This window comes from Callorhinus ursinus, unplaced genomic scaffold, assembly GCF_003265705.2.
Source record: "Callorhinus ursinus isolate GAN/ISIS: 27379988/994484 unplaced genomic scaffold, GSC_fseal_2.0 scaffold25, whole genome shotgun sequence".
NCBI classification, from domain to species: domain Eukaryota; kingdom Metazoa; phylum Chordata; class Mammalia; order Carnivora; family Otariidae; genus Callorhinus; species Callorhinus ursinus.
The window spans coordinates 21,669,707-21,686,835 of record NW_027397087.1 but is presented as its reverse complement, the minus strand read 5'-3'; the positions used below and the strand labels follow the sequence as shown (position 1 = coordinate 21,686,835).

At 40.1% G+C, this 17,129-nt stretch overlaps 1 protein-coding gene across 6 annotated transcripts in view; it reads left to right on the top strand.

Annotated features, from left to right (window-relative positions):
* NEDD4 (NEDD4 E3 ubiquitin protein ligase) overlaps nucleotides 1–15,597 on the top strand; it is a 143,497-nt gene extending 127,900 nt beyond the window's left edge. For 4 of the 6 annotated variants that reach the window (XM_025884386.2, XM_073877050.1, XM_025884385.2 and 1 more), the window contains exons 19-29: nucleotides 3,215–3,444; nucleotides 4,191–4,312; nucleotides 4,406–4,476; nucleotides 5,572–5,667; nucleotides 5,999–6,072; nucleotides 6,361–6,421; nucleotides 8,654–8,713; nucleotides 8,796–8,903; nucleotides 9,512–9,608; nucleotides 12,001–12,073; nucleotides 12,613–15,590. In XM_025884386.2, coding sequence (XP_025740171.1) covers nucleotides 3,215–3,444; nucleotides 4,191–4,312; nucleotides 4,406–4,476; nucleotides 5,572–5,667; nucleotides 5,999–6,072; nucleotides 6,361–6,421; nucleotides 8,654–8,713; nucleotides 8,796–8,903; nucleotides 9,512–9,608; nucleotides 12,001–12,073; nucleotides 12,613–12,715 — 1,095 coding nt within the window. In that variant the 3' untranslated portion in view covers nucleotides 12,716–15,590. Of the gene's footprint in view, nucleotides 1–3,214; nucleotides 3,445–4,190; nucleotides 4,313–4,405; nucleotides 4,477–5,571; nucleotides 5,668–5,998; nucleotides 6,073–6,360; nucleotides 6,422–8,653; nucleotides 8,714–8,795; nucleotides 8,904–9,511; nucleotides 9,609–12,000; nucleotides 12,074–12,612 lie in introns of all 6 variants that reach the window. The other 2 variants (XM_073877048.1, XM_025884380.2) reach the window with 1 other exon arrangement.
* Nucleotides 15,598–17,129: the final 1,532 nt, after the last annotated feature.

Below are 17,129 nucleotides of genomic sequence, written 5' to 3'. Positions count from 1 at the left end.
ATCCCTGATTGTGTAGGAGGACTCTCTATATTCCTCTTCTGCGTGGACTCTCGTTTTCCAGCGGTAGTTATTCATGCTCTACTGCTTCGTACAACTTATCTCTGCCTAATTTGAAAATACAACTGTGATTGAAACAGTGGTCCTTTTGTTTGTCTCCTTCTGCTTATCAGATGTGTTCACTACAGTTTTTTTCTTCCATCACCACAAATTTAATATTTGGAACTAAACTCATCATCTGCCCATCTATTTCACTTCTGTTGGTGATGACCACTTTGTAATTCCTTTCTAATTTGCTCCCACTTTTCCCCTTTCCCTGCAGTTTAGGAATACTACCACTAGGTGGCTATATTGGGTTACACTTTCTTGCGTTCCAAGCCGGAAGCCTGCTTTTCCAAAGATTCAAGATGGTGGGTCTGTTACCACAGAATGTTTTCATCCAACATTTAACAAAAAACGAAATGTAATAGTTTTTTAGTGCAAATATTTTGTGCCTTAATAAAAGCCTAAACTATCAGCAACTTTTTAAAACTCATCTTCAATAATAGCTTTGTGTTAAAATTGCTCTGGAAATTGGTTTTCTATTTCCTAAAGTCCTTTGGGGTTTTAAGACTTTGTTGATCTGTTGGTCTGGTAAATATTTTTACTCTTAATGAAAATATGCTGGTGGAATAGAACTCACTAGCTTCCCCATTTGCCATTCTCAGCGCTTACAAACATGCTATCATATCTAATTGTTGATGTCTTTCTGGCAGCAGGAGATGTGGAACAAAGCCTTCATAAAGCAGGTCATAACACACAGAAGCCACAATGAAGGCAGTAATAGTTACTGAGCTCTCACGGCAAACCAGACATTCTTCTTAGCAAGTTATATGTATTCATGTAATCTCTATATTAGCAGTCTAAGGAAGGAACTGTCATTGTCACTTTTGTAGGTAAGGGTACTGAGGCACAGAGAGATTAATTAATGTGATCGAGTCCCAGGGTTATTAGTGGCAAAGCCAGACAAGTGGTCTAGCTCGAGAGTCCATGTTCTTGACCAAAATGACATATATTGATGGTTAAGAGAGATATTTACCCAGAATGCAAGAAAGTTATATAAAGAGATAAAAACATGAAAGAAAGGTTAAGAAACATGGAGTTGCTCCAGAGAGAGAGACTCAAGAGCATGGGGAAGGGGCTACGAACCTGCATCCTTAGTTTATCAAAAAGTCCCTAATAGGATTTTAAAAAATCCATATCTAGTCTCATTACAGCAAAAGAGCAGAACACCAAGACGGAAATAAAAATGTTTAAAAACCATTGCTACAAAACCTTGAGTTGTCTTTAACCTTTTCCTCTGCCTTATCCATAACATCTCACTAGTGAGGAGTAAGGATGGCTAATCATTATTGAGCTCACCATATGCCAGACATGGAGGAAGCACACGAAATGCATTATCTCCTGACGTTCTAAAACAGCTCCATGGGGTGCCTATTATTATTGTCCCCAATTTACAGGTGAGGAAATGAAGCCTTAGGAAAGACGTGTCAGGGGGGTGCTGGGATCTGAACACGAGGCTCCGGCCCCCAGAATCCACACGCTGGTCCACTCCTCAGCCCAAACACGGAAGTCGCTCCTCCTGCCCTCTCTCTCCTCCATCGCCATCCCTCTCTCACAGGGTCCTTAACTGACCAGATGCCTCTTGTCTCTCCTTAAAGCCACCCGTTAGTCAGTCTCCAGGAACAACCTGACCCTGCTGCTCAGCTCAGCAGCTCTTCCCAGTTGGCATCCACGCTCCCTCCACTCTGGCCCCAGACCACTGTTCTGCCTTCTCCTGTCACTGCAACAACCCTTTCTCCCTCCCTCCTGCAGCCTCTTGCTGTTACATATAGTAGCCACACACAGCCCCCCACCCCCCAACAGGTTCTTCCCTTAGCTGCTCCTCGGTCCTTCCCTCCCTCTCCCTCAAGTCAGGACTTGTTCTTAAAGCCTCCTGGATCACCTCATTTGCAATTAATAGCTCAATCTTTTAGGCCCTACAGAACATTTGTTTATATCTTTATTATTAGCAATTTTCTTACTCTTGTAAATCTCAGGATTAGTAACATTTACATTTGTTTCTCTTATACACACTGGATTATAAACTCCTTGAGGGAGGAATCACATTTTATACCACATTTTTATTCCCTTTTCTTCCCATTCCCATTACTATAGCTACCTAGCATGGGGCCTGGCCCAGAGCAGGCCCCAGTAAATGCTTGGCTGCACAAGATGCCTAGTGTCTAAGATTGGTTTTCTCCGATCTTGCCTTTATTTTTAATTGCATAAGCAGCAGAGAAAACTGCTTATATTGCTTTATAAAAACTGCTTATATTATTCTGTTTCTGTAGGGCTTCCCCTTTTCCCTAAATATATTAAGAGTGAAATTGTTTTTTTTTTTCTTAGAAGTAACCCTCCCTTCTTCTTTTGAAGTGACAGAATTTTCTCTTACTGGTTTCCACTTGAACATTGCACACAAAGCACTTAAGAATAAAATATTCAGACATCTTTTTATAAAATTTACAATGAGGTCTGTCTAGAAGCCTAGTTATCTGCATTTGTCACATAAGCAGAGGATGTACAGAAAAATCAGCAAGACAGCAGAGACTCAAGAGCTCAGGCTTTCTTGACTTTTGTCTTCGGTTTCTTCACCCATAAAATGGAGATTATATTCGTCTCTTCTTCCTTGCGTTGTTATGAGGAGTAAATGAGTTAACCCATTAAAATGCTGGGAATAGTTGCCTGGTACAGTCTGTAAATGTTAGTGCCTATTAATGAATGCAGCAGGGTGGGCTCCAAGGAGGAAAGGTGGAGGTTGGGAAAACCCCAGAACCAACAGGCAGCCGAGAAAGAGCAGGCGTTGGCTGGGCTGTAGGCGGCAGGATGGCCTTCACTGGAACTTAATATGGAATGGACCGTTCATGAAGTGCCTTCATGTGAACATTATTGCCACTCCTGATAACTGCTTCTTCTAGTATAAAAATCAGAAGTCTGTATTATTATGTGATTAGAGAAAACGCATGAATTCTTTTATACCATAGAGGAAATACTAGACAACATCCCTAGTCACATTTTCCCCAAGAAAGGGTCTTGGGCACAGGGTAGAGCACAATGGTTTAAATAACTTTACAAGAAATAAATTTGCCATTGTGTTGAATTGATTTAAACCACAAGTCTCTCTTCTCTGGGTTTTCAGAATGACATTCCAAACAAATTTGAAATGAAACTTCGTCGTGCAACTGTCCTTGAGGACTCTTACAGGAGAATTATGGGTGTCAAGAGAGCAGATTTCCTCAAGGCTCGGCTGTGGATTGAGTTTGACGGTGAAAAGGGGTTGGATTACGGAGGAGTTGCCAGAGAATGGTTCTTCCTGATCTCAAAGGAAATGTTTAACCCTTATTATGGGTTGTTTGAATATTCTGCTACGTAAGTACTTTTACAATGACTGTATACAGAAAAAAAAAAGTCACTGTTCTGAAAGTAACAAAGAGTTGTATGACGCAAGGAAACTGTGTTAACAACGTGCCAGAAAAGGAGACAGTCACTAATGTTGTTTCAGAAATAACTTTTTAAAAAAATGGTAGTAAAATACACATAACATAAAACTTACCATTTTAGCCATTTTAAGTGTGCGGTTCAGCGGTGTTCAGTACATTCACATTGTTGTGCCATTGTCCCCACCGTCCATTTCCAGAACTCTTTCACCATCAACTGAAACTGTTGAAGCCCATGAAACACTAACTGCTTTCTTCCCTGGTGGTCGCCATTCTACCTTCTGTCTCTGTGAATCTGACCACGCTAGGTACCTCATATCAGTAGAATCCTACAGGGCTTTTCCTTCCGTAAATGACTTATTTCCTTAGCATAATGTCCTCAAGGTTCATCCATGGTATAGCATATGTCAGAATTTTTTCCTGTTTTGAGGCTGAGTAATACCCCATTGTGTAAAAGGACACCCCATTTTGCATATCCGTTCATCTGTTGTTGAACACTTGGGTTGTTTCCACCTTTTGACAGAAATGACTCTTTTTAAAACCATTAAATCCAGTGGTCTCATGTGGTTCTAATAGAAGTAAAAACTCCAAAAAGCGGGAGCTAATTTATTATTCTGTTATATTAAAATTTTTATATGAAATGTGGAGAGGAACATTTAAATGTGTTTGTCTTTACAGGGATAATTATACCCTACAGATAAATCCAAACTCCGGATTGTGTAATGAGGATCACCTCTCTTACTTCAAGTTTATTGGCCGGGTAGCTGGAATGGCAGTTTATCATGGCAAACTGTTGGATGGTTAGTATTAAGCATAAAACATTTTTTTAAAGTATAATGATCTTATTTCTTTCACTTGGTAATCATTTTCAATACATTTTATTTTTTTGAAAGGTTTTTTCATCCGCCCATTTTACAAGATGATGCTACACAAACCAATAACACTTCATGATATGGAATCAGTGGTATGTCTTTTTCACTTATAATGTACAGAACATATAATTTAAGAAGCAACTGGATATTTTCAAGTTGGAATTTGATGATGAAGAAATTAATAGATTATAATGTTCCAAAATACAAATGAACGTTTTCCCCAATATTCTAATATGAAAATTTCCTAATACATAATAAAATTTTTAAAATGTTATAGTGGACATATATGTATCCACCACCAAGATTCTGTACTTGGTTTTTTTTTCCTATACTTACTTTATTACCTACCTATCCGTCAGTCCACCCATGTGTCCATCAATCCATCTTTTTTGATGCACTTCAAAGAATGCCCTTCTCCCTAATTACTCCAATGTACTATCAACATTTGAATTGTGATCTTTTATGATGAGTGGATATGTTTCCAAAATGACAGTCCAAAGGCAAGGCCTTGTGGTTAGGCCACTACAAAGAAATGGAAACCTAAGGATTAAATCCCTGATGGTAGCTTTTCTGTGTTAACTGAAAAGCCTCATGTGCTGTGTGTACACATGGATTCCAAGCTCTCTTCCTGGGAACCAAGTATATTTTTTATTCCTTTCCTGTGACATTATCTATGTGGACCGTATAATTCTTTGTGAATCATAAGATTTCACAGTTATTTGAGTTGGTTAATTGAGGTTCTACATTTAATCTGAGATTTTTCTTTAACTTGGGCCAGGTATAAATAACAACCTGCTTATACATAGCTACTTATACATTTAACACCCCGTCTCCACAGGCCGTACCAGAAAAGCACTAGGTGCTCCTGGGCATCCGTGGGAGTTAGGATTCATCTGGAAACTACTTTAGTTGACCCTTCAACTGGATAATAAAATCTGTCCCTCCACTGCCTCTACATAGAGATAGGTTTCCAAACTGTCGGGCAAGCCCCACTCTGCTGATTTATGCATTTCTACTCTCACACTTAATAGTTATCCCACTCTTTTTATAATACTGTGTGTATATAAGAAAAGACGTTCTACTACTTTTCATCTTTTGTCTAAGTAGTCAGACTCTCAACACACTTTCTTTGCAGGTTCAGGTGTCTTTTTATGTACAAATTTTAAATATGTGATTTCCCCATCTAGGATAGTGAATATTACAATTCACTAAGATGGATTCTTGAAAATGATCCAACAGAATTGGACCTCAGGTTTGTCATAGATGAAGAGCTTTTTGGACAGGTTTGTAAACTTTGATTAATTAAAATGGTACATAAATTGTGAAATAAATGTTATAACTTAAGTTTAGAAGTTAAATAATGCATATCCTCGACACACTTCTGTGCTCTATTTTTAAATTTATTTTCCAGTAACAAAAGCTGTCTCAGCCAGAATTTCTGCTTTCCTTGACATTTGACTCATTCCATGTTTATTTTAGTAAAACTAATATTTTAAGTTTTCTTAGCTTGTGAATGGTTTTAATTTAAAACACTGGGTTTCTGGGACAACTATAATGCATATATTTTATTTTTTTCGCTAAAATAACATATCAAGATATCATGCTTAATTTTAGACACATCAACACGAGTTGAAAATTGGCGGATCAGAAATAGTTGTTACCAATAAGAACAAAAAGGAATATATTTAGTAAGTATTTTGTTAGTAAGTATTTTATTATGTTTAGTATATACTTCACTGGAAATAATTTTGTAGTTCTTTCTGAGAAGACTCTTCGTTATCTTCTTTCTCTTTCTTCATAGCCAGGGTCTTAATGTTCTTTTTTCTCTTTCTATAACAATGCCGTATTACCACTCATATTCACTTTTTGCTTGGGGCTTACCTAGTCTTTATTTTTTGTTTCCAACTGGAATAAATATACCTTAAATTTTTTTCTTCATTCATGTGAAAAAGATGAAATGTTTTGTTTCTTTTTAGTCTTGTAATACAGTGGCGATTTGTAAATCGAATCCAGAAGCAAATGGCTGCATTTAAAGAGGTATTCATTTACTTTTGTTCGTTCTTCTGCCATTTCAAAGTACAATTCATAAGTTTCAGGTCTTGGGGGCTCATCACATCTGAGAACTAAGAGATGACTGGCTTTTTAAAACAACTTTTAGTTATAGTTTTATAGTAAAAAAAAATATTTAAATGAATAGGTGTTAGAACTCAGTCATCCAAGAGGCCCATACAGTTAATGCTGATGCTCCCCCTTCACTCCAGTCACTGCTCCTCACCTTTTCCCAGTCACGTCTCCTCCATCTTAAGTAACAGGTGAACAAGGTTCAGAGTGCCGTAGGGAGAGTGGAGTAGGCCATTTATTTTCCCACATGGGATCACACTGTACATGCTGGTTTGTGACTTGCTTTCTTCTCTTAACAAATATTTATTGGAGATCTTTACACGTCAAGACTGCCTACACTGCGTAACTGCCCTTCCTTGTGGCTGCATTTATTCACAATATAAATTCCTAAGTTATTTAAATTCCCCCTGTTGGTGGACATTTAGGCTATTGCCAGTGCACTCGTTTCTTAAGCCAACTTAAAATCTTCCGTTCAGTATTTATCACGTACTTTTCATTTATTCAGTATTGAGCACTCGCTATGTATCTGGTGCTGCACAAGGCAGAAAGACCTAGGTCCTGCTCTAGGGAGCAGAAAATCTAAAGAGTGATGTGGATAGAGGCAGGCGTGAAGTGCTCAGTAAGCACATAGAAGAGACCCAGGCTGGGAGAGGTGCAGGAAGGGCCAGGGAAGGGCTGGAGGAACTGGCCAGCCACACAGAGGAGGGCAGTGCAGTTTTAAGCATAATGAGGGGCATGTGTGAAGTCTGGCCATAAGACAGACTGTGCACATGTTGGAGAACATGCTAGCAGTTCATACACTGGATAAGATGAGGCAGGAGGTCAAACTGAGCTGAAGAGCTGAGCAGAATCAGATTAAGAAGGGCCTGTTTGCTAAACTGGAAACAGAGGGAATTTGGGGTTTTTGCGGAAGTCCAGTGAGGGGAAGGAAGGTGGCGATAAAACACCAGGATTCAATTTACATTTTAGTCAGATCATTCTGGAAGTGGTGTGTAGAGAGTTAGAGATAGACAAGACTAGCAGCAGGGCCGGGCGGGAAGGTGCGGCAGTGATCCGGGTGAGAGAAGATCAGGGCAGGAACGAAGGTGGTGGTGGCGGGAAGACCACTGTGTGTGTATCTGAATGGGATTCACAAGGGAGAACTGTAGCTCAGGGTGCTTTAAAGGATAGAGATCTGGGCGGGGGGCAGCATGGATTTGGGGATCATCTGCCTGTGTGTACTGGAGCTGTGGACTTGGTAAGATGGGAAATTGGAAAGAACAGTAAGAACAGGGAAAGTGGATGACCACCATGGGGATGTGGGAGCACCAACCTGGAAGGAACAGACAGTAGAAAGGGAGACGTCGAAGAAATTAGCAAATGCAGAGAGAGACACGAGAAAAACCATTGACAGCGGACGAAGTTTCCGGAACAGCAGTGTTTTCAACAGTCACATAGTTCAGAGAAGTCAGATAAGATACCTGACTAGAAAGCATTGATCAGAGTTCACCGCAACGCTGTCTTGAAGGCAGTGGGGGCCCGGAGGGCAGAGGGCAGCAGGTGGAGGCAGAGACAGGCCGGCGTGGGCTCCATCAGGTATAATGACGTGGCGGTAAAGACAAGAAAGACAGGTTTGCTTTTTTGTTTTGTTTGTAAGGTAGCTAGGCTTAAACAAATGTAAATGCAGAAAGAGTGAGCTAATAACGAGGAGGTTCAGTGAGATGAGCCCCTTGGGGAAGCAGATGAAGCCCAGAGAGAAAGGGGGCATCTGTCCCCGGTGCCATGGGCAGGAGGCCATGATGGATGTCAGCGCTGGCTGGTACCCAGGCAGGCAGAAGGTTGAGGGAATTCCATCATCACCTCTGTTTTTTCTCTCAAATAAAAGTTATCTGCTGTAAAGGAGGGATGACATGGAGGAGGAGGAAGCAGTTGGGGAAATGCGGGGAGGTTTCAAAATGGCCGTTTTGAGGAATCAATGAAAGAGAACAGACTGTGGACACATCCATGTTCTTGCCGATATTGAAACCTCCATTGACTTAAGAACCGTGACTGTGTGGTGGTAGGAATATACGTGTAGGTGGGATTTCTCCAAGAGCGATCCAGAGGCTGACATATAGGGCTGTCGATGGACTCTGCTAACCAGGTTTTAAAATACATTCTTTCCACTAGGGATTTTTTGAACTAATACCACAGGATCTCATCAAAATTTTTGACGAAAACGAACTAGAGGTAAGAAATATTCTTATTTTCAAACAGGATTTTTGTGCCCATTATTTTTCTTGTCTACAGTTTGACATTTCTTATCGCATAGCTTCTTATGTGTGGATTGGGAGATGTCGATGTGAATGACTGGAGAGAACACACAAAGTATAAGAATGGCTACGGTGTGAATCATCAAGTCATACAGTGGTTTTGGAAGGTAATTGAAAGCTTCTGTTTCCGTAAATTCCTTTTCAACAGATTCAATCATACTTAACCATACTAGTGGATTACACAGAGATAAGACAAAAAGTAACGGTGTACTGTATCCATCTACCTTCTGGGTATGGCTCCATCCTCCATACACATTTATAGATAAGTCAGTGTTCAGAATGTAGTAAATGGCAGGAACAACAGCAGTGGGCGCTTAGTCCCTTACCAACATGGAAACTATTCAAGAGAACTTGTAATAACCTGCTGGGTGTTCCCTGGGACTCCTGCATGGCTCCTTAAATGTGACTTTCCATCTAATCAAGACATGTGTATGTTACGCAATAATATCTGTAAATATAAATTTTTAAAAAGCCATGAGTCACATCCAAGAAGATATTTTTGTCACTTTATTAGGCTATGATCTCATTCTAGAGAGTTACCATGTAGCCTCAGAAATGAAGTTTCCAGGAACTTTGTAAGCCACCCAGAAACACATGTAAATGTAATAACTGATCATTAATACTGTAACTAAATTCTGATAACATATTTTTCAGGATAGTGCTGTTACTTTTTTCCCAGTGATATTCCTAAATGCTGTTTTTTTCTCTTATTCAGGCTGTTCTAATGATGGATTCAGAAAAAAGAATAAGATTACTTCAGTTTGTCACTGGCACCTCTCGAGTGCCCATGAATGGATTTGCTGAACTATATGGTAAGGGTTTTTCACACATCATTTAAAAATGGAGTGATGCCACTTGTCTTTTTCATTGATGATTACTTGTCAAGCTTCTATCATTTATACAAACACTGAGCTTAATAAAAAAAAGAATTAAGATTTTTAAATGTTTGGATTTGATACACAGAAGTAGGCCAGAATATACGTACACCTTCTAATCGGATACCAAAGGAAAAAACATGAAATCGCTCGAGTTCCTTTCCATTCTTGAGTTTTAAATTTGATTCCCACTACATATCCCATCACAGAAAAAGCATGTCTCTAGGGTGATGGTTTAGGGCAACATGTAATGTCCCACAGAATGTTAGTAAGTGTACAACAGAGAACAAAGAGTTCCATAGTGGAATACATTTGGGGCAAATACTGGACTAAACAAAATTGAGTAGATTTCTTTGGGACTCATTCAGAACCTTTACTATAAAAAAAAAAGAGGGGGTTCCAAAACTTATTTGATCATGGACTCTGTGTGTATATGTGCGTGCATGTGTGTGTGGTGTGTGGGGGGCTGTGCAGGACTGGTGATAAGACTGCACGTATCTTCCAATATTCAGAATAGTTACTACTAATGCAGTTTTCTATAAAGTGGAATTCTGCATATCCTAGCAAACTGTTTTCCAGTGGATATATCTCATAGCACTAGAGGTGTTTTTTGTAAAAAAACAAAACAAGAAACCTGCTGTTTCTGATGTAAATCACCTCAAATCAGTTAATATCTCTGTATTGGAATGACATTTACTTGCTTTTAAAGATACTATGAAGAACAAATCTTTCAGGGAAGGGGCTCTCTGGGGAGCCCCATGCAGAGCAACAACGAAGTTTAGAATTGTTCTGGGAACGATAAGTCACGACTTCCGCCTCAGTCATTGCTGAGCTGGATTTCTCACGCACAGAGAAAGCTGTTGCTGTCTGATGGGATCACTAGCCCCGTGGGTCTCCTTGGCAAACCTGGGCTCCTTAAGCTTCATGCATATTTTGCAGAACCTGTAAAGCATCTGCCATCCCGCCTAGAGTCACCACGCACAGTGAGAAGAACAAGACAGGAGCTCTGTGCTAACCCCTGCACCCCTTCTTGCCTAATTGGATTTCTTTGCCTTTGTCTTTTCAGTGGTTTCCCATGACTTCCCCCTTCCTTTCACTTCTCCTATATTTTAGCCAGTTACAGTGGGGAAAGAGCAAGGCCAGCCAAACACCTCTTTCCATGTCTAGCTCCACATCCCTCTTCTGTGCAGTCCAGGCCTATGGCCATCCACTGATTGCGTGAATTGTTTGGAATTTGGGGGAAATAACCACGCATGGAGCCAGATTGGAAGTATTAGAATATAATTCAAATTCGTATGCATTTTCAAAAAGAAGAAGTTGCTTCAAAATGTTAATATTGTAATACAGTATTCTCTAGCCAATAAAAAGTGTGTAAGGTTTGTATTGGTTGACTTAGAGGAAGTTTTCACAATGGGTCATTTAGGTGAGAGGATCAAGAGGCAGGGAAATATATATGATCCCATGTATGGGAAACAATGACAAAGATACTGAAATTTTAACTGTGAACATAATTATGATATGTGATGTGTGTTGTGTGAAAAGCAATGTTTTTTGAGAAAACTGTAATATCAAGAATATCCAGTATATTTAGTGCTGCTTCTGGCAGTTACACTCCCACGCATAATTAGCTATGATTATAAGACTCGGGGAAAAGTATGGAAGGTTCTACATCGGGTTGTCAGCACCAATTACCTGGGTGGTTGGAGGAATGTTGAGAATTGGGGGAAGGGAGAGCTAAGTGAAAACTCCAGAGGAAAAAAAGAGCTTCTGAAAGTGTCCATAATAAAAGAAAAATGTAGCATGGATAACATCACCTGCACACAAGATTCCATATATATATATATGTGCACATGTGCAAAACGATTCACAATAGAATGTTTACTCAGATTTAATAGTGGACTTTGAGACCATTCATTATATTTCTCTCTATTGCTTTAATTTTCTTGCAGTGAGATTAGATAATCAGAGAAAAATTAAAGCTATTTTTGGTGGGACTGAAGAAAGAAAGAAATGCCTCATTTTCTCTGTGTACCTATGAAGGAGGTGGTCCTAGGGAAGCGCAGGGCTAGGAAAATTTCAAAAGTCCCGTCAGGCCTGCCACCCTAGAGGCAGAGTGAGACGGTGGCCACAGAGGAGCCGATGAAGAGGAATCTTCATCTTGTGGCTGGACAATGAAGCCATCGAGGACGGGACAGCCTTCATTTCTTTGGAGTTCAAAGAAACTTGTTCTCTGGACATTTAAGTTCTACATTGGAAATAATGAGTTGTGAAATTCTAGGGAATTCCTATAAAGAATAGATGAGACCCCAGCAACTCTTATTCCTTACAGGCTCAAATGGACCACAGTCATTTACAGTTGAACAGTGGGGTTCCCCGGAAAAGCTGCCACGAGCCCACACATGGTAAGCAGTTTTTTCAACATTTAGAGAACAAGTTTTCAGAGAGTGAAGCTCCTCTAACAGTCTAGGGACAGAAGGTGTAGCCCGCTCTGTGCTGTGTCAATGGCAGCTATGGGGGGTGCGGGGGGGAGAGGCAGAAACAGCAACACAGGAACAGGTGCATCTTTGCCAGCCAGGCCTGGGCTTGAAGTCTGGGTAGCTGAACAGTGGAGAGGCTCATCTCAGCCGTTGACCATGTGTTGCCCTCCATCGCATGAATGATGGGCCATCCCAAGAGAAGCTAGAACATTCCCTTTTGGAGGTTAAAATAACAGAGGACCCCAGGCATTTGGAGGTCGTGATGGGAGTGAGAGGACCCCGCCAAGAAGTCGTGGGATTAGTCCATGCCTAGCGCCCAGTGCTGTTACCTTCCTTGTCTCCGGTGATATAATGTCCTCTAGTGTTGTGGGTGGAACATACCATGAATAGCAGCGGTCCTGTTGGCCGTCGTGGCACTTGCTTTGTCAGTGTCTGTCCTAACCAGGTCCTCACTGTTCTTTCAGCTTTAACCGCTTGGACTTGCCGCCCTATGAATCATTTGAAGAATTATGGGATAAACTTCAGATGGCAATTGAGAACACTCAGGGCTTTGATGGCGTCGATTAGATTCCAAATAACAATCTAGAGTGTTTCACTGCCACTTTTGTATAAGCAAAATCTTGACTTAAAATTTTCCAGGGAACTACTAAAACTTGGCCTTTGTTTCTTCCCAGATACTGGAGAAAAATCATATAAAAGCATTAGAAGAAAGAGTTTGACAACCTTACCATTATTTCATTCATTTTTACAACAGTATGTTGCATTGACACAGCTGTTTCTTTCCATCTTTAGAGTTCCCACTCTAGGATTTAAATCCCATGTGCCTGAAATAGTGAGTTGTGTCCTTAACATTTACCTCTTTTACAGTATTTACCAGGCAGATCTTCCTTAAACTACTGAAATTATAACTGTGAAATATTTGTGATAAGTGTCATGTGTGAAAAGTTGGATGCTTTTTGAGAAGGAAAACTGAAATTTGGAAAAGAATACTTTAATATTGATTAAACTACAATATACTTCATGATGCCTACAGCTATTATTATTCTGTAGACCTGCCTACTTCACCTTACTGCCCAGATTTTTGAAAAAAAACCTTGGAAAATGTGTTACCTATCTTTTTAGTCCACTGACTCACTTGCAAAAAAAAAATTGTTTACTTCTTCATTTTAAAAGTATTTGGCTTTTGTTAATATGTAGCTTTACTAAACGAGGTGGTTTATAAGACATGAAGCGAATTCAGATTCGCAAAGTGTGAAAAGTATTAACGCCTCCATCTTGCCTGTATATCCTTTTGATTCACTGGCATAGTCAGCACTCCTTCCTGTTTAAGGTAAAAGAATTCCTTCTTCGGACATTACACTAAAGCTCCGCAGAGCAGTATTTCTAAATATGCCTTGAAGAGCTAAGTTAAATGTATAGTACTTGCCTTTACTAGTCATTCTTTACACTTGCCCAATTATGTAGTAAATATGTTTACAGAACATGTTTATTATGTTTACAGATTAAGCTAATTTCTGTGGTTGCATTTTTATATTTTTAGTATCTCTCTTTAGTCAGAAAAACCAAATAATTTGTTAAAAATAACCAAAGAATTGTTATAATGCATAATTTGTATTAAATTTATTACTGTATTTCTTACACTTTTTAAAAAATACTGTTTACTATGAAAATGATGTTTTACTATAAATCCAAAACTCTCTAAGAAAAATGCTACAAGCAGAATCCTACTTTAACCAAATTGAAGTACATACAAATCACGCGCATGCATTCAACAAATGTGTGCTGAATGCCTGCTGTGTGCCTAGCCCTGCGGAAGGCCCTGGAGTAAGACCTGTGCGCTTCAGAGAAAGCTAGCTCAGGCCTCACCTCCAGGAACTTATGGACATGTAAATGAACTTGTGAACAATCCAAAGTAGGGGTGAGCAGAAAGAGGCAAAAGGGAAAGTGCTCTGTGCACCTGCATGGATAAAGTTTGCCAAGACTTGTATTTATATGTTTCATGTGTATATTCGAATGATGACATAGAAAACGCTCTTGCAAAAAGTTAAACCTATTTCTCAGTATGATGTCTTGGCGATTTAGGAATAATTGTAAATATATGTTATGAATCTTCTTAAATACATATGTATACTCGGAGAGTTGTAAGAACTGCAGCTGGCTATTGGTTTAAGTTCGTGGGGTACCTGTCGGCACCTGCTAAAGATCTCAAATGGGACAGCAGCAAAACCACTTTCCAAACACCACATCTCCAGCGGGGCCAAGGGAAAGTAATGGACAGATGAGTGCACCCTGTGTTTCATCTTCACCCCAGCATTCAGGCAAGGCCACCAGATGTAGTACTAGTTTTATCACTTACCAACTGTTGAAACTGAAGCAATTTACTTAACCTCTCTGGACTCCTGTTCTTTCACCTGTCAAACGAGAACAATCACACCCACACTCGTCATCAGGGAAGCTTGTTATAAGCTCCAGAGAGCCACTTTGTAAAGTATGATACAATCAGAAGATGCTTTGTACTTTGTGCTGACCATCAGATTTTGTCAAATCAGGTATGCACACCAGCTACACTCCCAAAGAAGAATCTCTTCATTTAAAAATAAAATGTCTCCTAATAGACAAAGAAGTAGGAACATCTCTGATATTGAATATGTGTGTGTGTGTTTATATATACCATCAGAATTCATTTTCTCCACATCAGCAAAGTAATATTAATATGGGCCAATGCATTTTGAAATGTCCTCATTATAGAGAACTTAATGTGAAAACTATTTTTGTTGAAACAGGATCTTACCACATATGTTTTAAGTATCATTTCTGTGAAATATCAGAGCAGATCAGAGCTAAAGAAAATATAAAGCTTGCTTTCCCTAATACTTACTTGGATGATCCTGTGACTCAGATAAAACAAGGTGTTAATGAGACCAGACACTCCCACAGCTCCCAGCCACGGACCATCATCCCCTTCGTCTCGAGGTGTAGGCTGGGGTCTGGAAGGAACCTGTATCAAGCCACACAGCCTCTCATCCCAGATAAAAAAGTGTCTCAAATGCACTCTACAGCTGGAGAGTAAATAGAGTCATTTTCATAAAGCAAGGACGTTCTATTTTTCTAGAAATTATGAGCACATAATTTTAGCCTATATTTTCTCTGTAATCAAACGAACTTTAAAATAGACATAAAATTGTAAAACAAATGCATTTCATCCTAACTCAAATTTAAGTGGTATTTGTTTTCATTTTTTATTTATAATGCTGAAATTGTTCTACATAATTATCAAGTTAAACACAATTTGTTTTGATTATAAACCATTTGATTGTTCTTAAAAATCTTCCCATATGGTGAATATATATCAAGATTAATGTACAAATTTATTGCATACTTTAAAGTATAAAATCATTTTTAAAAATCTTGATGCCACAAATAAAGTTCTATTCTAAGAAAAACAAAAACTGATTCATTTTTATTTTTATTTTTTAAAGGTTCTCTCTTTTTTAAGTTTATTTTAGAGAGAGAGAGAGAGCATGGGGGCAGGGTGGGGCAGGGAGAGAAGGAAAGAGACTGCGCAGAACCAGATGCGGGGTTCAATCTCACAACCCCAAGATCATGACTAGAGCTGAAGCCAAGTGTCAGTCGCTCAACTGACTGTGGCACCCAGGCGCCCCACTGTGATTCATTTTCAAACAGAAATTTTCCAAGCCAGTATTCTGGGAGATAGCTTCTGGTCTGGTCCTTTGCAGCCACATATGGAATTCTCAAGACCACCTTGAATGTGTGTCTGATGAATTGGCATGATTATAAATTCATAATCCCAGATAATCTCCGCTTTACAAACAGGTCATATTCCAAAAGCCTGGTTGTTAGTGAAAGATCCAGAAGAGAATATAATAACAAAGTTACAAATGGACTGGATTTCAGACAGGCTGTCGCTCTGTGGAGAAGCCAGCTTGTAACCAAACCATTATTTATAAACTTGTTTCTATGAAAGAAGGAGTTCCAAGCACTAATGCAGAAGTAAGTATCATTTCCTCCTTCCTCTATGCACCTGGAAGTTTCCCAGTTCGAAGGGAATCCCAAACTAACTCAAGCCAACCCCTGGAAGGTTCCAGCCCCCTGTTTGTGCTAAAAATCCAGACCATAGCTTTTAATCCTTGGGAGTCAGCCCACTTCCCTCTCCGCTTCTGCCCCTTCAGGGCTAACCAGCTCCGCAGAAATGAGCCCACGCTACGCCTCCCTGTACAGGAAAACTTGGCTTTGCAGGCCACCAGGGGCAGACACATTCCTCTTATAAAGGACATTAAACTAAATGTTCGAATCTCAGGGCCGCGCTATAGATAAAGGGCTCCAGTAGATTTGTGTGTATTTTTCTTGGAAGTTAAAGAGTAGCACTAAATTAGCTGCCTGTTGGGTTCTTCCAGTCTCTTCATCTGCGATCCATCCTGTGCAGGCCCTCCATCCCACACCACTGTTTCTAGCATGTAAATCCAATCAGGTTGCTCTGCCGAAGAACCTCGGAAAGCTCCCCGGGACCCGAAGCCTGAAGCCCAGCCCATTGGCATGACATGCAGGCTGCCCTCCCACCTTCCCTCCCAGCCCACCCAGGCACCCTGTGCTCCCCCCAAACCAGGCCTCTGTCCAGCCCCTGCTGACTGCAGCCTCTTCCACCCCGGCTCTCCCAGCATCCTTCACCCCTCGTGGGTACCTGAGAGTCTCTCTTAGACCAGAGGAAAGGTGCTGCGGCCCCAGCATGAATACCATGAATAGCACGGTGTTGCAATGCTTTGTTTGCATAATTCCCTCCTACAGACTTTTGGGCAGCTTGAGGACAGCCTATCTCGTATACATCTGTTTAATATGTGCGTTTCCCAAAACAAATACTTGATGAATATGATGATCTGATGAATACTGTTTCTGCATACAACCCAGCCCACATGTTCTGAGCACCTACAGGGTCCCTGGCTCTGTGCGACAACATGCAGGAAGC